The sequence below is a fragment of the Manis javanica genome, chromosome 13, assembly GCF_040802235.1.
Source record: "Manis javanica isolate MJ-LG chromosome 13, MJ_LKY, whole genome shotgun sequence".
In the NCBI taxonomy this organism is placed as follows: domain Eukaryota; kingdom Metazoa; phylum Chordata; class Mammalia; order Pholidota; family Manidae; genus Manis; species Manis javanica.
The window spans coordinates 96,278,785-96,301,511 of record NC_133168.1 but is presented as its reverse complement, the minus strand read 5'-3'; the positions used below and the strand labels follow the sequence as shown (position 1 = coordinate 96,301,511).

Sequence of the window (22,727 nt, the reverse complement as noted above, 5' to 3'; positions counted from 1 at the left end):
TGCCACTCACACACAGACACACACGCACAGGTTTGACAACTGCTGCACTCAAGCAGGTGATGACTGGTACCCTTGGCTGGACCCAGGGCTCCAGGCACATGTCTAGATACAGCGTGTCCACCGCCCAGCCACCGCCGGGCCAGGATCACAAAAGCAAGCAAGAGCTACGTGTGAGAAATCTTCAAGTCTTGATTTGGTATCTTCGTCATGAGGTTGGTGGACGACACATCTGGTGTTTGCAAAGGCCCTGTGACGTGTCACAGGAGCCATCACGTCCAAGCTCCTTGTGACAGCCAGCCTGGCCCTGACTGCACCCATCTGTTGCAGCTCTGTCCATCTATCTATCCAACCAGCCATCCCACCTTCTTTCTGCAGGGCCAAGCAATAGGACTGGATGTGCAGAGTAGCCAGTCTCTCCATGCATGGCACTGTCGTCTTGTCTCTGGCACATCTGGGGCTCTGCCCTGCCTTTGGTGCCAGCAGGATGCCAGGAGGCCTGAGCAGCCACACCATGTGCAGCCCAGAAGGCAGTCAAACAAGACGCCTTCTCCTCCAAAAGGGTGTCAGAGAACTCTCATTCTCTACCTTGGAGGAAAGAGCTGAAATAAAGCTGTGAATCAAAAGTTTAAATTCCAGGAGCTTTACTCACATGCAAGCGAGAGACCCAGCAATTCTCCGACTCGTGACCAAGATAATCAGATCCATGCAGCCCGCCAACCAAGACAGAAGCCTGCTCTGCTTCGGGCCAACTCTTTCTGATGGGTGGGACTTTAGAGAGAATGGGGAACAGTGGGTGTTTGAAGGGGTTGGCAGCAAATGACCAACTCTCCCAGTCCAGTTGCCTGGTTAGCAGGTCAAGGGCTGTCCAAATGGAGCCACCCCAGCCAGCTCCCGGGCTGCCACCTTCCCAGGCAGGCTACCCAGACATGCCGGGGCCCCAGCTCTGGCTGAGCACACAGCCCCTTCCCACCCCACTTGTCATGGGGCCATCACTGCGTCTGCTGGTGGCTTCAGGCTGGCTCTTGGTCAAAGGAGGCCTCTGGGATCCATCCTCTCCTTCCGCATGAAGCACGATTCTGGACCCACCACCGGCTCATCTTTCAAGAGTTGTCTCCAAGTTTTCTCCCCTGAGCCTGGAGCCAGCAACCACAAAACCATGAAAGTGGGCCCAAGTCTGCCCCAACCTGCCCAGAAGGCACCATCATTTGGGGGCAATGGAACTGTGATCAGGTGCCAGCGCCAGGGCCAAATCCTCCATCAGTTCCCGTTCTGACATCTACTTGCAGATGCTCCCAGGGTGCAGTGGCCCTGGGCCCAGATTCTTATTCTTTGTCCACTGAAAGAACACACTTGAGGCCTCTACCCCAGCGAGACACATCCCAGAGCTATGGGGATTGGGACAGCTTTGCGCTCTGTGCTCCACCACTGCCACAGGGCACAGCCAGCCCGTGAGGCAGAGTTTCTACCCATCCTCTCACTTTTGACTAATCTCCCCGGGTTCACTGGAACCACTGAGGTGAGACAAGAAAGGAAGGCCAGGGGAGAGCTGGAGATGCAGCGAAAGACAGAAGCAAGCCACAGAAAGGACAGGCCACTTCACAAAGCCCAGAGGTTCCAAAGCAGCCCTCTCCAGATTGCTTATTCTGATCAACTAAGGGAGGCGTGACCATAAAATCACGGCAATGTGCTTTCCTGACAAGCCAGGACATTCCTGGGACAGCACCAGATCGAAGACACCCGGGACCTACTTGGCTCAGAAATCTTCACTCTGCCCATGCCACCAAGCTCCATCAACCCCCAGAAGCCGCCCCTTTCCAAGTACTCCCATGCAGACCAGCAGCTGGGTGACTGCTAGGGGCCCTCCAGGACCATGCTGCCTTTTCCGACAGGGCTGCACGTACTGGTACTGCAGATGCGTTAGATGCTTCCAGAACAAACCCATTGGGAAACAGGTCTTCCTCTTAATCCTTCAGCTTCTGCCAGGACCAAACTCCTCAAGCCGAGAATACTTCCTCCTGGTCTCCTGATGCCAGGTGGGGTGTGATGCAAAGGTGTGGAAAAGTCAGGCACCACAAACAGCAAACTACTTGCCCCTGTTTACATCTACATGTTTATATCTACATTACATTTTTTCTTCTTTATTTTGAGGCTGTTTCGGTAGATGGGGTCATAACATTTTCTTATATTCCCTGCAGTTTTAATTTCTCTCAAAACAACCTAGGACCCAACAGAGTATGACTCTAAATGGTTTGACCTATAAAGGTGGAAATTCATTCATTCAACAAATGAATGTTTACTGAACACCCACTATGTGCCACAAACTACCCCAGGTGCTGGAGATGCACACAGTGACCAAGACAGGTGCCAGGCGTTCCTGTAGCACGGACCTCACACCCTAACAAGGGTGATCTCAAACTGTGGCCCACAGGTCAAATCCAGTCCACAGCCTGCTTTCGTACAGCCTGTAAGCGACAAATGTTTTTGGACATGTTTTAATGGTTGGTTGAAAAACAAAAATCGAGAAAGGAAAAACAGTTCATCACATGTCAAAAATATGTGAAATGCACATTTCCGTGTCCATAAATATAGTTTTATTGGAACAGAGGTACACTCACTCATTTGCATACTTTTGTGCTATGACAGTAGGGCAGAGTGGTCAGGACAGAGACTGCCTGGCATGCAAAGATAAGAAGATTTACTCTCTGACCCAGTACAGAAAAAGCTCCCACCCTACTAGATGAGATAGAAAATAAATACATAAATAGATCAATATGAGTTTCTGGCAATGCTGAATGCACATAGAAAAGGCAGAATGAGGAGAGAGGGTGGCTGGAAGGTTGAACTTATGCAGCCTGGTCAGGGGTGGCATCTCTGAGCCAAGGCCTGAATAGCAAGGAGCCAGCTGGGTGGACTGTTGAGGGAACAGAATTCTGGCCAAGGGAACAGCAAGTGCAAAGGCCCTGAGGCAGACGACTAGGCAGGTAAGGTGGTTCCCATCAAAGCGAGCAGGCACAGGAGGGAGTGTGGTAGGGCAGGGAGAGAGGAGTGCACCACAGAGGACAAGAGGACAGGGAGGCCATAGGAAGGGTTCTGGAATTGTTTCCAAGGGCAACAAGAAGTCACTGGAGAGTTCTGAGCAAAAGACCAGCTTTAGAGTTTTGAAAAGCTCCTTAAGGGAGCAGGAGAGAAAACTGATGAGTTAGGACACCTCTAGCTTCTGGCTCCTGGGACAGGCCAAGTCAAAGGCCAGGAACTCAACACAATTCACCAACAGCAAGATCAGCTCACTGATCCACTCAGGCCTTAGTATCAAAGTGACACAACTTTTTTTTTAATATCACAGTTAAATCCATGTCATTGTATAAAAGTATTGGCAACCAGCACATTAACAGTCCCACAGTCCCAAGGCCATTATAGCTCAGTAAGAGGTCATGAGTAAAGAAAAAGTGAATCACCTTAGAGTCCACTGAATGCAAACTGTTAAGGAAACTGACATGAAGGGGCACGGTGACCAGGGGTGTGGAATGGAATCCTGGGTAGGGACCTACGGTGGCTTAGAGGCTGAGAACAGCCCGGGGAGACCCCCCACACCATGCCCAGCAGTCCCTTAGGAGGGCAGCAGTGGGTGGCGTGGTGCGCCTGCATCTCCTGGGGGTGGCAGCTGAGGGCTGGGAAGGGCAGGGAGGTGGAGCAGTGGAAGGGACCAGGACAGCAGGCCAGGGAGTGCAGCAGACACGGTGTGCAGGCCCGAGTCCCTCCCTATTCAAGGGGGAGGGGGGACAGGGACAAAGGGAACCAGAGCTGGAGCGAGACGGGGTCATGGCCGAATACTGGGCTGCTTAAAGTTTAAAGCTTCAGTGAGAGGGTCTCGCCCAGGGATGACTGTGCCCCCCAGAGGTCACTCAGCGGTGTCTGGGGACACCTGTGGTTGTCACAGCTTGGGGGAAGGGGCTGCTGCTGACATTGAGGAAGTGGGGGCCAGGGATGGTGCTCAAAGCCCCATGTGCACAGGACAGTCCCCAGAGAATGCCCCGGCCCAAACGTGGACAAGGAGGGCAGGGGAGAGATCCCAGCAGAAGCCATCAGCATTGCCCTGGCGAACCCGCCCAGGGAGCAGAGCTCCCTGGCGCCATACAAGGCACTTCAGTGCCTTTCATCCCTTGACCCCACAATGACCTGGCATGGGTTCTCATGACACCCATTTTACAGATGAGGAAGGCGAGACCCAAAGCAGTGAAGTGAACTGCCCCAGGGGAGGGATTTGAACCCGGGTCTCTCACACTGGGGAGCGTGTGCGGAGAATGGAGGGGAGGATGGAAATTTGGGGAGGCAGGTCAGACCAGGGTTCAAGTCCAGCCCTCTCCTCGGCTGTGCTGTGTCCTCAGCCAGAGGCAGAGGCACCGGGGGTAGGGCAGGTAGGAGCCGTGGTGCCAAGGCCCCATGGGGCAGCAGAGCAGGAGCCTCGGCGGTCCCAGCTGTAGGTGAGGCATGGTGGTGACCGGTGGATCTGCAGGTACCCCTGTCCCACACTGTTTGCAGCTCATTTGCTCTCCACCCCCACCCCATCTGGGGAAAGTTTAACAACCTGTGTCCCCACTCTGTTCTTGAGCAAGTGACTGGCCCCTGGTCACACAGGTCCAGACCCCGCATGGCACCTCCAGATCCCGGCAGAGAGCCGCCTGGAAATGCTCCCTTGCCCACACCTCGGCCCCTCACTACCCGGGTCCTGCCTGCTCGCTGAGCCGGGCCCTGCAGCAGCTGGCTCCACACAGCTGTCACAGCTGTGCCCAGGCCCCAGGGACATCCACCTCTCCCTTTGCCCCACTAGACCCAACGCTCCCTGAAGTTAGGGATTCCCCACAGTCTGCCCTGGAGTCCCCAGAGAAGGTGGATGCGTGACCCCAAAGGCCATGCTCACAGGTGTCAGGTGAAACCAAGGAACAGATGGGCTCCAGGCAGCCAGGGAAGGGGGGCGGGGCACAGGAGGGCAGGGCAAGAACCCAGCAAGGAGGTGGAGAAACTCGGGATCCAGTCTAGGCAGAGCAGCCAGGGTGGAGACCGCCCGCGCCACTCTAGGGGGCTCCTGCAGGAAAGCGCAGCAACCAGGAAGGGTCTTTTCCAGGAGGGAGAAAGTACAACAAAGGCTGGGTGGGGTCCCAAATGACCGGGTCAGCGACACCTTTAAGCTCTAGTATTTAACGGCTCCTTAGCAGCCCCCTCCCCAAAGAAGAAAGGATTAGAAAATGGGAGAAAATCAGCTGTTACCAAGACCTCAGGTCTCAACAACTCCACACTCACGAGCAGACGCACGGGCAGCACCTGACACAGGACCCACTTGCATGCGCTGCAGCACCTGGGAGCATTTGTGCAAACGTACCTCCGCCGCCCCTTTGCTCCCAGGAGGTGACCTCCCCCAGAGTAGGGCTGGCTGGCCAGCGCGGTGTCCCACACAAGTGGGGAGCACCAAGATTTGCCGAGCAGCCAATCAGAAACTGAGAGAGGGGGCTAGCGAGTTTCAGAAACCCTTAACTCAGATAATGACAAGTTGACGCTACGACTTTGACGCTCCGTCCTTCGGGGTTCCAAAAGCCAAACTGTAAACATGAAAGAGGCTGCCCAGTGCTTTTGCAGAGGTGGGGAGAAAAGGCTTGGCCGGTGTGTTGACAAACCCTCCCGATGCCTCAGAAGAAAGCTATTATTTGAGAATTAAGAGAGTCATTAGCTCTTGCACGGCTGCGATAAAAACCCATAGGAGTCATGTAATGAGCCCGTTTGAGGGGCATCGCCAGCCTGGAGACAGCCACATAAATGGCTATTGAGGCAGACGGCTGGGGCAGGGCACCCAAGCTGTAAATGCACCCCGGTTTCCTCAGACCTTTAGCCTGCCTGCATCCAGTGGGACCCAAAGGAGCTTGCTGAAAAAATGCTAATTGACAGAAACACATGGAAAATGACACACTCTTTACATGTTATAGGATCCTTGGACCCCACTCACTTGTTTCATAACTTGGGAAACCATTTCCCAGGTGCACGTGAATTATTAGAACCAAAGCATCCTCCCCGAACCAGACAGATGGAACACACCAAGGCACAGTCCACACTCCCACCGCTCCCAGGAATCAAAAACAAACAAAAAAACAAAAAAACACCAAACAGCCTGTAAAAACCTTCTGCCCCTGCCCAGGTGAACATGCACCCCCTTTCACCTGGGTGCAAACCCAATGGCTGCCTCGTGCCCACTGGGTGCTGACAGAGGCCCTGGCAAACCCCAGGGAAAGGCCCTTTCAGAAGGAATCGGTTCCCCAGCTCCCACGAGGGTGGATGGAACACCCCAACAGGGTCGTCGCGGGAGCGACTCCACAATCTATTTCTACAGAGAAGAGGGGCTGCGAACAGGCGATAGGGCTGACACGGGGAGGCACGGGGAGGGGACACGTCTGGAAGCTGCAACGTGCATACCAAGTGGATACATTTTTTTAATATTAAAAAATCCAGATTGCGTGCTTATCTTAGGGGGGCCCAGGGAGACTGAGGGCAAGTTTGGAAGCCGCGATGGCACACAGCGGGTTGACTCGGGGAAGGGGCGGGGTGCGATGATGGCTACTCAGGGGGCCAGCGCTGGGAAGTGCCCCCGGCCACCCCACCGGTGCCCAAAGGGGCGGAAACGCAGACGGGTTTTACCCGGGGCCTGGGATATCTCCCTCTCTGTTTTTTTAATGACTAGGATTGTGGAGAATAATAAAAGATCAGGGCCCAGCTGGGCAGGCCGGCCGGGCCGGGCCACCCACGCTGTCATCTTTTGTGAGGGGTAGGAGGGGACGCCCCGGCCCAGCCTCCGCGCGCCCCCGGCCCGGTCAGGGCGCCTCCGCCCCCCGTCTCGGCCCAGCCATTGTCCGGCCGCGCCGCCCCCGCCCGAGGCCCGGCGGGCGCCCGGGGCCGGACGGTTAACGCCCCCAACCGCCTCGCGGGCCGGGACAAAGCGCTGCGGCCCGACCCGAGCAGGCCGCGCCCGAGGCCTGGGCCTCGCGTCCGGGGCGCCCGCGCGCCCGCAGCACCGGGCGCGGCGCGGGGGCGGCAGCAGTGGCGGGGCCCGCGCTCGGACGCGGCGGCCGCCTCCCCGCGGGCTCACCTGAGGCGGCGCGCGCGGCCCGGTCCAGAGCAGCGGCGCGCGCTCCCCCGCCCTCGACGTCGTACCCCCAGGCCCGCTCGGGCCGGGCCCCGCTCGGTCGCTGGCGGCCGAGCCCTCCGCGAGCGCTCCGGGCGGGGCTTATGAGGCGGTGCGCCAGCTCCGCCCCGGCTGCCATTGGCCCCCGAGCCCACGCCCGCGCACCCATTGGCTACCGCTGACAGCTCCGCCCCTCCCCTCCGCCGGATCCATCAACACCTCACGGCCCGCCCCCTGCGCGCCTCGATTGGGCGGGTGCAGGCGCTGGCCTCGTCTCCGCATTGGCCACACAGTCTGGACACGCCGGTGCCCACCCACGTGCCCGCTGACCGGCTCCGTTCTCATTGGAGGTAGCGCACGCCAGCCAGGTCGGCCGGGACCAACCCGAAAGTGACTAGGCCCCGGATTGACAAGGACGCCTCGGGGACCGCCCAACGACCGCTCGGGGGCCAGAGAGGATTGGCTTGCGGAGTCAGTCCGAGGCTCAGAATGGCTGGGGCAGGTGCCAATCACGCCCCGGGCCCCGCCCCGGTTATCAGGCTGCAACTGAGTACGTGAGACCCAGCACAACATCAGCACCCATCCCGGGAATCGTGGAGAAGGGGTTCGAGACCCGAAGAGGGAAATTGGACTCCGCGGTCCCTAATCTGTAAAGTCCAGGGCTGGTAACATAACTCCTATGAAACCCATTTTGCAAACGAGGAGACCTGAGAACTGGAGAAATAAAGTCAAGCAGCAGGTGTCCCCCCACCCTTCCTCCAAAAAACCAAGTTCATTTCCATCACAATTAATAAATCTTTGCAAAAGAGCAAGACCTTACGGATAAAGTTAGGTGCCCTCCCCGGGGTTCCCTACAACATAAGGGAGGAGAGAAGTTTGGTGCCACCTGACCTAAGTTCAAAGCTCAGCTGAGCCTCCATACCTCACTGTGGGTGGCCACCAGAAAAGTAATTTCTCTGGCCCTCAGTTTACCCTTTGAACTGGATATGATGGTAATACATCCACCACCACCACCATCACCATCTGTCCTTCTAGGAATCTTGCAAAAATGAAGCGGGACGGGGCACGCACGTAAAGGGTTTGACCATGTGGCTTCGAATAGCGTGCATTTACTTGGGGTTCGCCATGACCATCATTAACTGAGTACCAGACAGTAATGTGGGCACGCCCCATTTCGGCGCCCAAAGGGTGAATCCGGTGATTGGACATTTTCTGGTAACATGTTAAGTGTATCTACACTGTAGTCCTAGAGGTCGTGTACCCCGAGAAATGCTTCCAAGCTTGCATAGCTCAAGGATGCTTGCTGCAGCGCGCTATGCAATTTCTTCCAACGTCTTGCTCTAAATACCCATCAGTAGGGGAGTAGGTAACTTGTGGTGCAGTGTGCTCCGAATATTTCTATGTAGCAATTAAAAAGGAGGTAGATCTGATATGTACTGTCCTGGAACATCCCCTACACGCTTTGTGGGGCAAACTGCAAAATGGTCCAGAATTTTGTATCCAATAACATACACTATGCAAAGGAGCCCAGAAAAACCAACGTGGTTTCTGAGAGCACACACCTGTGGTCAATGCACAGAAAAAGACCACCCCCAAACCGAGAAAACGAACTTAATCTCTGGGGAGAAGAGAGATCCCCATTGGGAAAAAGGGTAGTCGGTGGGGACTTTAGTCTGTTCTGCAGTGTTTTAAATCCTCATGGGATCATATTCATATATTCTTTGTGTAGTTAAAATTTAACTTAAAAAGTAGGAAATAGTAACTTCCCCCAAGGAACTCCCTGGCCAGTGGGAAAGACAGAAATAGAATTTGATTATGGTAACACAGGATCCAAAGGGCAATAATGAAGGGATTTTTCCCACATGCACAAGCCTTTTGTCTACTTCCAAGTTTGTAAGACAGGGAATTCCAGGTGTTTGGATTTCAAGTGTAGGCTTGGCGGACAGGTGCAAGTCTCTGATGGGGGGCTGGGCCTGGGAATCACGTTTGGGAATCTCTCCTTAAACAAAGCCAGAGACCCTCTGGCACTGGCCTTCCAGCAGGGTGGCCGGAGGCCAGCTCATTTCTAACCCGTCTTCATGGTCCCTGAATGTGAAATACTTCAGGCTTTACCAGACTTCCCTCCCATTTATGGGTTGGTTGAGGCATAAAAAATAGAGAGGTGTGGAAAGATAGATCTCCTATGTGCTTAAAAAGTGAATTTTTATAACTACATTTGGGGGAATTCTAACATTGTGTTTCACGCCAAGCCCATATTGCTGAACACGTGTCACGTGTTTCATTATGAGAACAGATAATACAAACATGCATACACCAGACCACGTGTTCTAAGGTGCTAGACAAAGTGGCTACTTGACGAATTAACTGAAATTAATAGAAAACTGGGCACAAAGTATATTTAGCCCTGTCCTAATCTTTTCAATTTATATATAAAATATATGGAGAAGTATATATAAATATGTATGTACCCTGGCTTTGATATATCCTTGGGTGTGTGACTTAACCTCTCTATGCCTCCACTGCAAAATGACTGAGTAAAAACTCGACTGGAGAGTTTTTTGAGGTTGAGTAGTACAGTACCAACACATACAGGTATACAAGTAAATGTTAACCTGCTGGGGGCCAGATTATGTATTTTTACTTTTTCATCATACATTTAGTTTCCAAATGTTTAATTATATAATGTATTTTAACATAGCCTATTAATAACAATTAATTTTATAATGTGGGGTGGAAGGAGAGAAGGAACAAATTTTACATTAAGAAGTCAACCAGGTGGATTTAAAAAGGTGCTAAATACAATGGAATGTTATTCAACCTTAAAAGAACGGAGTGAAGCTGACACACGCTACAACATGGACGGACCCTAAAAACACAATGTTCGGCGACGGACGCCATACACAAGGCCACAATGTACAATCCCATTTATGTGAAATGTCAAGAATGGATACCCAGAGACAGAAAGTGAATTTGTGGTTGTCAGGGGCTGGAAGTGGGGAATGATGGCTAATGGGGACAAGGTTTATTTTTGGGGTGGTGGAATGTTCTGGAACGAGGGGATGGTTGCACAGCTCAATAGACTAAAACCCACTTAACTGTGCATTTTAAATGGGTGAACTTTATGGTAATGTGAAATATATTTCAATAAAGCTGTCAGACAAAAATAAAAACAAAAAAACCAGGAAAGAAATATGCCTAATATTGTGATTATTTCTGCATGGCATTTTCACAAATGCTTTTCTGGGTTTTGGTAACTTTAAACAATGACATTGTTCTTAACTTCTAAAATGAGGAACACACCAAAAAACCTGGCCATCTCGACAATGAACCCACCTCAGTGTATGCATCCTGTCCCTGTGCAGGACCTGCCTGGGGACATTTACAGAGGTCCCACAGCTCCTCATAGCTGGCCATCTTTCCTGTTATTACATGGCCACACTGGGCATATTTTTTTTTTGAGACAGAATTCATATAATGTACACTTCATCCATTCGAGGTAATTCAAAAGATTTTAATATATCCACGGGTATGTGCAACCATCACCAAATTTGGAGTTTTGTCACCCCGAGAAGCAGCTCCGTACCCTGCAGCTGTCACCCCACCCCCTCCCCACTCCCTAAGCAACATTGCTAGGCTTTTCTGTCCCTATCGATCCTGTGTTGGAATTGCACATGAATGAGATCATATAGTAAGTGATCTTTTGTGAATGCCTTCTCCCACTTGGCGTCATCTCTTTCCAAGGCCAGGCACACTCGCCCCATTTTAAGGACCAAAGGAGAGAACTTTTTTTTCACTAAATCACATCTGCCCACATCATTACTTAACCATCAGTAAAAGGCAGCAGTTAACAGGCCCATGCCAGCAGCTGCCTCTGCAGAATTCAGCACCACTCCCTTCCCGGGAGCTGATCTGTCAACTTGGCTCAAAAGGCCTCTGACTTCTGCTGGCAACAGCAGTTCAGATGGTCAGTCCCGGAACCCCTTTAGGCCTCAATTTCCCCCGGCCTGCAGAGAGCCCCTTCTAGGATGAGGCAACTTCTCGGTTGCTGATTTGGGCTGGTGATGCCCAGTCAAGGCAGAGCCACTCTCCCAGTGCTGCAGGTGTGTGCGTCGGGGAGCCAATCGCAGCTTCGGTTTCCTCAAATGTAAATGGGGGCGGTACCACCCACCTTGGTGAGAACTAAATGGCTGCTGCACAACACTTTGGACTCTTCTAGGTCTTTGCCTTCTCCTCTGTGATGTGGGCATGATGTTACCTGCCTGGTCTGTCTCCTGGGTTTTTAAGAGAACATGCAGTAATAAGAGCAGACCCACCCAGTGGGCTAGGAAGTCATTTGCAAACAAGAAAACAAACCAAGTGCATCTATAAAAGACATTTATTCTGAGCATCTAAAATCTGGACAAAGAATATTGAGCTTTTTAGAAAACACCTACACAGAATTTTGTTGTTTCTCCCTAATACATTAATAACCTAGGCAAGGAGGGAAGAAGAAAAACCTTAAAAACAATATTGCTCCAGTTTGTCTGCAGTTGTAATTTAAAATATCCTGTTCTGTTGAGGTATAAGCTGCAAACTTTGGTAGTTAGAAAAATTAACAAATCATTTCAAAAAAATACAAAACCAACAAAATAAAACAAAACAAACCCTAAGTCATAGCTTTCTTAGTACATATACAGTAACTACAAAAAATTTTTCATTTAGAAAGTGTTTATTAAAAAAAGAAAATTCCCTCTTATAAGTCTCAATGGGTGAGTTGAAAATGCACTGTCGAGGACCAACGAAACTCAAAACTATCCCCAAACACTCACCTAGAATTGGGAAGAACTGGTTAACCACAGTTTTAGAATCTGGTTGGCATTTTCAACAATTCAGTGCTAAAAAAGAGCCCCATGTTTAGAAAGAAACAAAGGCACTTGAACATGGCTTTGTCCACTACCGTGGTGTGGTTCCACGTTGGCACCGCACACCCAGCCCCCACGAGAGCCCAGTGGAGGTAGTTTCTGTGGCCTCTGCTCCCTGCTCACACAGGCAGAGGACCCTGCGTGCAGCTCTTGAACCCGAGAGCAGACTGGTGGTGGGTGGCTTCGAGGCAAGGGCTTATAAGGGGCCAAATGGGATTTTTCCTCTTCCTTTCAACAGGTTCCTGGTGGGTGACAGCAGGGACCCTCCATGTCCAGGGCCACCGCCGGACACCGCCTTGCTGGGTTTTAGGTGATACAATGCTGTCCTGAAGATGTGCTCGCTTTCACCGCAAACCTCGGAAAGATTGTTCTCGGCAGCCGGACGCCTCATCCCTGGCTGGTGGCTTTGACGCTGGGGACACGAGCAGCCTTCACACCCAGTCGTTTCCCATTCCATCTTCGGAAAAAAAACGTGTGTGTTTTCTGCTGATAAATCGCAGGCTTTGTGTTTTTTTAAAAACCAAATAAAATGCTGAGAAGTCTAACTTTCTTTCTTTCTTTGAGCCATAACACAAATTCCTGAAAATTGACATTAAAAAAAACAAAAACAAAAACCAGGAAGACGAGGCTTTTTAGGGAATGGAGGAAAAACTACATGTTTAATTTAAGCCCACTAAAAACAAAATAGGGGCCAAAGACCCCTCTGATACATTTTTTTAAAAATAGCCAAAAAGAAGTGCTTGGAGATCATCGTCCGCTGCCGTAGCCGGGGAAGAGCTCGTTGAGGATGGCCTGCAGGGGCTGGTTCACCTGCCTGGAGTAGCTCCGGCCCAAGTCATAGCGGCAGGCCGGGCAGCTGAACACCTGCGCCCTGAACGACCTGTCCAGGCAATCCTGCGAGAGAGAGCAGGTGGTGAGAAGTGCCAACCAAATGCCATCGGGGCCACCACTGTCGCCAGGGACAGTGTCAGGAGGAAGTGGAGACTCACAGGGTTCAGAGGCCCCTCCAAACCCTCAGTCTTACTTTCTACCACTGGTCTGGCCTCCCTGAAATCTCTTGAAGACGCCACGCTCACCCTGCCCTCCAGGCCTGGCCACTTGCAGATCATAACATCTAACAGGTTTGTCCCTTAGCTCTCGCCACTCTCGCCTCAGCTCAAAGCACGTCCTCAAGAGGGCACGTCCCCCAACGACACTGACGTATCAGAGGCGGCCCCACTGCAGCCAGTCCTATCACCTCCCCATTTATCTCAGAACAGCACCTTCCACCTTCTGGAATCGTCTTGTTTACAAGTGTGCTTGTGTGAAACAGGCCAGGCACTGCCTGCGATTAGAGGCTGTGTCCGCTGACTCTCCCAGCAACCGAGCACAGGACCTGACACATAGTAGATGCTCAATTACGTTCCCCTGTGCAGGGAGGGAGGGAGGGAGGAATTCTGACCCTAGAGGCCCTAGAGCCAGACTTCTGGGTTTGAACCCAATTCTCAACCAAGTGATGCGGGCGGAAGAAAGGCAGGTGGAGAAAGGGTAGGGGGCAGACAGGCTGCGAGAGGCAGCGGTCCGATCAGAGGAACAGGGAAGCCCCCACGCGGCCAGAGGCGAAGCACATGATGTGTGGGTGCCTGCACAGGTGCAAACACCTGAGGGATGGCACGGGGCAGCTGCGTGAGGGAGTGAAAGCATAGCAGAAGCTTGCTGGCATCATGGCGCTTTTAATGCCCGGATGCAGGCTGCAGGTTTTGCTTCCGATTTTAAAAATCTGAAACCTTTTTTCCAATAGAAAGTGTGTGGCCTGGACTCCAGAGACAAAGGTTGCTTTTTCTGCTCAACACAACTAAGATTTGGGTCCACATTCAAAGATCAGGTTCTGAGCTGCTGCATGATTCACAATAGCCAATGGTGGAAACAACCCAAGAGAGCGATAGATGAATGGCTGAACAAAATACGGTGCGTACGTACAATGGAGTATTATTCAGCCTTAAGAAGGAAGGACATACTGATGCCTGCTACAACGTGGATTGACCTTAAGGACATGGTGCTCAGTAACATAAGCCAGACACAGGACAGACCCTGTCTGATCCCCCTCCTAGGAGGTCTCCAGGGAGCTCAGTCCACAGAGACAGAAAGTGGCTGGCGGGTGAGTGTTTCATGTGGACAGAGCTTCCGTTTGGCAAGCAGGAAAGTCCTGGAGATGGCGGGGGTGGCTGCACATGTAAATGTGTTTCATGCCACTGAGCTGTGCTCTTAGAAATGGTTAAGATGGTAATAAACTTTGTTATGTATACTTCACTACGGTAAAATAACTTTCTAGTAGAGCAAAAAACAAAATCAGGCACTGGGACATCAGGGTGGAGGGCCAGAGCCACTTTCCCGTGAGCCCCCCAGGATGCTGGCCTTCTTAGAGGTGTACCAGCAGGGACGGATGGACAGGACAGACACATCACTACCGGCAGCCCCTTCCTCTGCAGGGTCAGGGATCTAGTGGCACGTGTGATCGACGCGCTGGGATGCTCGGTCCCTGAACTCCCTGACTGGCTCTGCTTCTGGGGTGGGGCCGGGCCCCACCTCGTAGTGGCAGCCCCGGCGTCTCAGCCTCCACCTGCCCCCCGGCTGAGTGCTTGCTCTTCTGCACGCAGCGCAGGAGCCGGAAGCTGGCCAGGAGGGTGCCTCCCACAGGACGCAACTGAGGCTCAGAGGAGGGAGGCAGCTTTCCAAGGTCTCACAGCTGGAAGAGGCAGAGCTGGGGTGGGCCATCAAACGCAAAGACCCACGCCCAGCCAAGCTCTTCCTCCAAGCACACAGGTGGTGATGAGGTGTCTCTCCCGACCACAGAGCTAAAGGCGTCACCAGGCCACGTTGGTGTGGCAGGGCAGCAAAGCACAGGGCCTTCCCTAGTCCCCCAAACTGCTGAATGTTCTGTGAGTCCTTCCCCTGGTGGATCCTGCACTGAGATGGCCCCCAAGGCCAGGAAGGGGGCAAGGCTGAAGGCAAAATGCTGGCAGCTCCGAGACCCAGGGTGATCACAGGGGGGACAGGCCCTCGTAAAGCCGCCTGCCTGCACCGCCTCTAAGTTCCTCCTGACTGAAACTGGCCAGGACACTGCAAAGACACCATTCATGCAGACCAGTGCTTCCCAACTGGGCCATTCTGTCCCCAAGGGACACTGGGCGTGTTGAGGACACCTGTGGCCACAACTGGAGATGCACCTGGCACCAAGTGGGTAGGGGTTGGGGTGCTGCTCACCCCCAGAGGGTACCCAGGACAGTGTCAGCCCGCTGAGAGAGAGGCTTTGGTCCAGCCTCATCTCAGCCCGGCCCAATCTCTCTCAGTCATACTGTTTCCCTCCTGTGACTGGTCACCAGTCAGAACCTATGGCCCCACCTCCTGGCCCAGCTCCCCAGCCCCTCATCCCCTACAGGCCCCAGCTGCTCTGACCTGCCTGCCTGTCCAGGCTTCTCATGTGCCATTCTGCCTACCTGGGATGCTGCATTGAGACCCTCTTCAGATGCAGATTAACACCACCTCCTCCAGGAAGCCTTCCTTCCTACTTCTCTATGGGCCAAGCACCTGATACCTGTCTAGCCAGGTCCACAGCACACTTATTCATCACTTATGACAACCAGACCTCTGGCCAGGACTGCAGCCGGTCCTGGACCCCAGTCACACAGGAGGCTGGGGCAATGCCTGGGGGTCAGGAGACCCAGCACAGTCGCCTAGGGCTGGCAGGCAGCAGCCTGTGGAGGGGCGGGCAGAGGGCCAGTGTGGCTGGAGGTCCCAGGTGTTGCATTTTACCCCAGAGCCCTGGGAGTACAGGAGCGTGCAGAGCAGAGGACAGAGTGATCAGAGGCCCTGAGAAAGGCCGGGAGGCTGCCCGGAAACAGTGAGGCCTCATGAGGGGGCAGAAGCGAAGGCAACCAGCCCAAGCCAGGCCTGTGGCAGTGCGAGGTCAGATCTCAGAGCACCTTTCCAGCACCTTCGATCCGGCTCCCACGGTTGCCCCTCACCTTGCACACATTGTGTTGGCACACGGTTGTGATCGGGCGGAATACCAGCTCCTGGCAGCAGATGCACTGGAAGGTTTCCTCCACTTTACTCAGGAACTTCTGGAACTAGAGAGAGCATGTGAGAGCAGCGCCCAGGCGTCAGAATGAACGGCCACCTTTGGGGAAGGCAGAACGGCAGCTCCCCGTGAGGCCCAGGCCCTGGATCCCCGGATTTCATTAAGTTAAGGACACTGAGGTGGCAGAATATTCTGAATTATCCAGGGGGGCCAAGTGTCCTCACAAGGGTCCCCACCAGAGGGAGAAGTGACACCGAGAGAAGGTCGTGTGACCACAGAGGCAGAGGCTGGAGGGATGCAGCCACCAGCCAAATGCGCATGCTCCCAAAGCTGGAGGCGGCAAGGAGCTGCAACTCTCCGTAGGAGCCTTTAGGGGGCCCAGCCCTGCCCGCCTGCATCTTAGCCCCGAAAGGCTCATCCCTGGGGGCTTCTGGCTTCCAGAACTGCAAGAAATAAACCTGTGTTGTTTTGAGCCCCTAAGTGTGTGGTCATTTGTCCTGGCAGCCGACAGGGAGTCCAGGACTGTAGGGGGGGAGGGGCTGAGGCCAAGGGCAGAGGCCCTGCACTGGGATGACGGGCAGGAAGGGCCAGGGCAGTGTCAGAAATAACAGGCAGACGGCCCAGGGTTTGGGCTGGACTCCGAGAGTGGGAGGCTGAAGGCCAGTTCCTACCAGGTGGGGGTGGCAGCCAGGGAACACAGTCACCCACTGTGGCGGCCCATTTCCGTCACCCAGCCCTGCTCAGGTCAGGACTGGCGATTCCTCGGAATGTGGAACACAGAAGGACCTGCAGGCCCAGCAATCCCGCTACCGGGTTTATACCCAAGAGACTGGACAGCAGGGACTCCGTCAGGGGTCTGCACCCCGTGTTCAGTGTGATTCACAGGAGCCAGGAGGCGGGAACAACCCGTGTCCATCAACAAGTGGATGGATAAAGTGTGGTCCAGCCACACGCCTTACAAAGGAGGACATTCTGACACCTGCTCGGCATGCATGGGCTTGGGGACATCATGCTCATTGAAATAAACCATACACAGAAGGGCAGATCCCGTCTGACCCCAGTCCTAGAAGGTCCCTGGAGGAGCCACACCCACAGAGACAGAAAGAGGCTGGGGGAGGGGAGGAGAGTGAGTATTTCATGGGACAGAACATCCGTTCGGGAAGATGGAAAGTTCTGGAGACGGAGGGTGGGGACGGCTGCACACCATGAGCGTGCCTCACGCCGTGAGCTATGCACTTACGGACAGTTCAGATGGTGACTATGTTATCTCTACTTCCTCACAACATGAGGACAGTGAGGGCATGGGCTGCCGGGCAGGCAGGGGGCGCTCACCGGGCCATCCTTGAGGGACATCAGGATCTCGCTCCACAGCTTAGCGTTGCTCCTGTCCTCCTTGATGAGGCTGCTTTGCTGGGCCGAGAGGCTGTAGGGCTCCACCTTGGGTTTCTTGGGCGTCCCCTGTGGGGACCCGGGGCTGGCCTTGCCGCCTTCTGGAACAGAGTGGGCGGGTGAGAGCGGGCAGGTGGCCCCGCGCACAGGCGCACGGGTAGAAGGGTCACCAGCCAACACACCCACCTGCGGACGGGCTCCTCCGCTTGCCCTTCCCCTTCCCGGGGGACGTGAAGTCCTGCTCCTCCTCCTCCTCCTCGGCCTCCGTCTTGCTGTGCTCCTTCTCCTTCCTGGCCAGGGCCTCCAGATAGCCTTCTGGGTACTGCCAGAGGGTGGGGACACTGCTTCAGACTACTGGAGAGTTGAGGAGGGACCCAGACTTCCTGTGCAGTCTGGGGTTCAGGGAGGGCCCCACCAAGCCACCGGCCACCAGGTGGCACCTTGTGCCACCCCGGCCCCAGGTGCCACTCCGGCCTCAGAAACTTAAGACTTCTTTCTGGCTCCAGCTCAGCTCAGAGGCCTCCTTGGAGCAACTCTGGGGCCTTAGGCAAAACCTCGCTGATCAAGAGGATTTCCTAGGGAAAAAAGGGCGAGTGGCACAAGCCACCGCTGACAGGGTGGAAGCAAAGCATTAAGGGAGACGGTGTGTGGAAGATGAGTGGCACCAGGCCCAGCCAGGAAGACAGTCTTGCTATCCCTTCGTGGTAGACAGACATTTCCCTCAAGGGGCCAGCTAGCACATCCCACCTGGGGACTCTGAGCCCTGCTGCAGCTCAAAAGCAGGCCCAGCCCAGAGGGGAATGACTGGGCATGGCTGTGCCCCAAGATAAGTCCATTTACAAACAACTGGCCTCAGGGCCTTTGCTCAACAACCCAACCCAACCTGTTCTGACGGATCTTGGGCTCCTCCAGGTCCTAACAGGCATGATTTGGTTAGGACCCCACCTCTAAGACATCTACGATCCTATGGGATTCTCCAACGTCTCAAGAAATCAGGTTTCTTCAGCAACACTGAGCTGAAATGAAGACTTAAGTCATAAATAAAAATCCTACTCTCACCAGACACTACCACTCCCATCCCGTGTCTATTTCTCTCCCCAGCAACTCAGCTTCTGAAATTCCCTGTGGTACAAATATTAGGTTCAGAAGACAAACTCTTCGTGACCCCCCCAGGGGGTAGGCGCTATCAGACTCTCAATAGCAATTAAGATTCCTTAAATAGTCCCACCACGAGTTATCAGCTATAAAGCAACTGCCATAATGAACAGAAAACACCATAATTACTGTGCAAAACAGCCAGCTCCCGCACCGGGGACGGCTGGTCCCGGAAGAGGGGAGGCGGCGCTGCTATGAAGAGGTGAGCGACCCCTCAGTGGGGTCATGCCTCCTTATCTGTGCATCTAGACCTCTCTGTGTTCCACCGGTTCTGCTGGTTTGTTTCTGCGTTTTTGGAGGAGGGAAGGGGAGAGAAGCAGAGAGGAGGGGAGAAGGCAGCCAAAACAGAGCAGAGAGGACTCCAAACAGCTTCCAAACTCCCCCATCACACAGCCCTGCTAAGGAAGTCTGGCTCTCGACTCTAAAACTAGCAACCAAACGATTCCCATTCCATATCTGCTGGCAAAAGAGCGAATGGCATAGCCAGCAAGGTGCGAGCAGCTGGGCCACATCCGCCTGGACGCTGTTCAGGAGAGAGACCCAGAAGCACCCCCGGCCAAGGCAGGCTCCGGCTGGCTGCGCTCTCTGCCAGGATCCCCACGACCCAGCTCTGCAGCCAGTAGGTGCCGGTGGGCCAGGGCAGGCTAGAGCCGGCCTCCCAGCCCGGAAGTGGAGGGGCCTGGACGCACCTGCATGGTCAGCCCCAGCTTTCTGATCCGGTCTTTCCCCTCCTTTGTCCAGGGGCCAGGCTCAGTGTCGTCCCTCCGGAGTAGATAGCGCCACACAAGGAAGCCAGACTTGCCCTTCTCTGGCCAGTACCTGACGACCTGTGGAAAGTGAGGTCGGCTATCAGTGTCACCTGCGGCTGCAGGGCTGAACGGGCTGGGGCACGGGCAGGGCCCTCACCTTGTAGATGCCGTCATACCGGTTGCCCTCCACGGGGGCATATTTGCTGTGCTTGCGGCCCTTGACGTTGCGCACCACCCGCACAGGCTTCCCTGACCGCCAGTCCTTCGCCTCTGCCCCTTTGCGGTCGTTGATGGGTGCACTGCAGTTCAGAGCCAGGGCCCTGCGGGGAAAGCGGGGCCCCACATTGTAGGTTGGATTGCATCCCCAGAAGGAGAGGGCTGAGTCCTAACCCCAGCGCCTATGAAAGTGACCTTCTTTGGAAAGAGGGTGCTTGCAGATGGGGTCAAGTTCAGAGGAGGTCGGAATGCATCAGAGGAGGTCGGAATGCATTAGGGTGAGTCCTAAATCAATGACTGCTATCTCTAAGGGGAAACACATACATGCAGGGGAGACAGCCATCTGCAGATGGAGGCAGAGGTCGGAGTGATGCGTCTACAGGCCACGAATGGGAGGAGACGCTGGGAGAGCCACAAAGGGCTATCCCCTAGAGGTTTCAGAGGGAGCACAGCCCTGCTGACACCTTGATTTCAGACTCTGCGCCTTCAGAATTATTCGAGATTTCTTGTTGTTTTAAGCCACCCACAGTGTGGAATTTGGTTACTAGAGCCGCAGGACACTAACACACCACGTGGGGAAGACACCATAAAGAAAGAACGAGGGGGTGCAAACATGGGTGAGGCTGGCAGGTCTGTCCCACCACAGAGCAGAGGCCCGGGACAGACAGACCAGAGGTCAGGCTCAAGGCGTTCACGCAATGACGCCATCCGCATCGGCAGTGTATGAAAATGCGCCCCATCTCCATAGCTGCCCCATGAACAACAGCACTTTGTAAAGAACAGATTTCTTCAACTTTTATGTCCAGATTTTATCACTTAATATTAGCTCATGAGCAGTTCCTCACATCATTAAATCTTTTCTGAACACGGGATTTTTAGCAGCTACTGAAACTAAAATATCCTATTAGACAAATAAATGTGCAACAATGAACCCTGCTCCCTTTTTCTCTAGATATTTAGTTACTGGCATTTTGCTGTCTTAGATAACAAAATGGTAAACACTACCACATATAAAATTTTCATCTCTCCACATCTTTCTATGTGCTTTCAAAGCAGAATTACAGGATCATGAGTAAGAATGTTTTCATGGCTCTTCATCTGTATAGGCAGAGCTTTCCAGAAAGATGGTACCTATTTGTATTTCTACCAACAGTGCCCCACTAGTCTAGGCCTTGGTATTTCTCAGCATTTTAGAATTTTGGGTCAATTTCAGAGGGGAAACGAACAGTATCTCACAAATGCTTCCATTTATATTTCTTCAATTACTAAATGTGAATAATTTTTCATGGTCATTGGAGATTTGCCATTTATATTGTGAATGATTTGCATGTCCTTTGCTTTCTTCCACTACTTTTTCTTCTTGAGTTAAAACAGCTCTTTATATATGATATAACCATCATGTGTCATGTTTGCTGCACTTTTCCCCCTAACTGTCATCTGCCTTTTCATTTTACTTACAGACTTTATTGATGAAATTTATAATACTTAAAAGTCATCAAGTTTCTGTCTTTTCCTTTGGGCTTAATAATGGTTTTTTTTTTGTTTTTTTGCTTACAAAGTCCCTCCCCATCCTGCAATCAGGGGTCAGCAAACTCTGGCCTACCAGTTGGTTTTACAAATAAAGTTTTATTAGAACACTGCCATGCTCATTCATTTAAGTATATTCTGCAGTTGCTTTCATGCTCTGACAGCAGAGTTGAGTGATTACAACAGAGACCGCCACGTGGCCTATAAAACTGAAAATATTTATTATCTGGCCTTCCCGGGAAAAAGTTTTCTTTAATGCATCTCAGTGACTCAGAAGTCTTTATCAGACACAGAAGGGAAGAAACATGTTTGTCACCCTGTGTTCCACTACATTCTTAATGGGAATCTGACTTCCTGGACATGACATCGCGAAACAGAATCAACTCCCTCCCCTTTGCAGCTGCCCAAGGACAAGGCAGAAGGGTTGTTGGTGAAATAAGAAAACCTGTTTCTTCAAACCTGTTGGTGTTGGTGAGTTTCTGATCACAAGACTGTTCTGCAGTCCTCTTGTTGCCGGAAAGATCTCGACCACCACTACCTGTGTACGTGAAAGAATTCCCGTGGTCCTGAAACAGAGAAGGGCAAGCTGAACCTGCCACGCAGAGAGGAGACAGTCCATGGGAAACAAACCCACGCACACCCGTCAGGAAGTCAACTGTCAGAGAAACGGAAAATAGGAGGTGGTGAGGATGTGGAGAAACTGGAACCGTGTGAGCTGCTCACGGAAATGGACCACAGCACAGCTGCTGTGCAAACTGGGAAGTTCCTCAAAACATCAAACACAAAATATAGGACCCAGCAATTCCACTTCTGGGTCTATGTCCAAAGACCTGAAATCAGATCTTGAAGGGTATTTTATACCCATATTCACAGCAGCAAACCATAGAAGCAACCCAAGTGTCCATCGGCAGATGAGCGGATGCACACAACGTGGTCCACGCACACACTGGGGCCCGGCTCAGCCTTTAAAAGGAAGGACAATCTGACACCATGGAGGACCTTGGGGACACGGTGCTCAGTGACATAAACCAGACACAGATGGACAGATCCTGTCTGATCCCACTTCTAGGAGGTCCCCGGAGGAGCCCCATCCACAGAGACAGAAAGTGGGTAGTGGGGCCGGGGGCTGGGGGCTTAGTGTTTCATGGGGACAGAGTTTCAGTTTGAGAAACTAGAAAGTTCTGGAGATGGAGGGTGGGGATGGTTGCACAACAATGTGTTTCATGCCCTTAGCTGTGTACTTAGTCATGGTTATATGCTTTATGTGTACCTACCACAGTAAAAATAAATACCTCCCCCAGCGCCACAAACACTCACCACATCATCCTCGTACCCCCCAGCGAGGACCAGGGAGTAAGCCCCATCGCTGCTCCGGCCATGGATGCCCGCCACGTGAGGTCGATGGACGCCTGCCTCGCTGACCTGTGAAAAACACCAAGAAATTACTGGCACCTTCTTGTCTGGCCGCCACAGAAAAGCTCCAGCCCAGCCTCTGTGCTCCCTCCTTCACCCGTGGCCTGACTCTTCTGCTGAATACATCTCGCCTGTTAGAGAGCCACTCCCCC

At 53.1% G+C, this 22,727-nt stretch overlaps 2 protein-coding genes across 4 annotated transcripts in view; both read right to left on the bottom strand.

The window, feature by feature from the left end:
• KDM4B (lysine demethylase 4B) overlaps positions 1-7,253 on the bottom strand; it is a 117,564-nt gene extending 110,311 nt beyond the window's left edge. The window contains 1 exon segment of the mRNA XM_037018188.2: positions 7,130-7,253. The gene's annotated coding sequence lies outside the window, so the exon portion shown is untranslated.
• Positions 7,254-11,525: 4,272 nt separating this feature from the next.
• UHRF1 (ubiquitin like with PHD and ring finger domains 1) overlaps positions 11,526-22,727 on the bottom strand; it is a 31,851-nt gene continuing 20,649 nt past the window's right edge. For 2 of the 3 annotated variants that reach the window (XM_017650978.3, XM_037018063.2), the window contains exons 10-17: positions 22,480-22,584; positions 21,622-21,728; positions 19,577-19,739; positions 19,360-19,497; positions 17,702-17,837; positions 17,459-17,616; positions 16,071-16,175; positions 11,526-12,960 (exon numbers count right to left, since the gene is read on the bottom strand). In XM_017650978.3, the coding sequence (XP_017506467.3) occupies positions 12,814-12,960; positions 16,071-16,175; positions 17,459-17,616; positions 17,702-17,837; positions 19,360-19,497; positions 19,577-19,739; positions 21,622-21,728; positions 22,480-22,584 (1,059 nt within the window). In that variant the 3' untranslated portion in view covers positions 11,526-12,813. The remainder of the gene's footprint in view (positions 12,961-16,070; positions 16,176-17,458; positions 17,617-17,701; positions 17,838-19,359; positions 19,498-19,576; positions 19,740-21,621; positions 21,729-22,479; positions 22,585-22,727) is intronic. The other variant, XM_037018062.2, reaches the window with a different exon arrangement.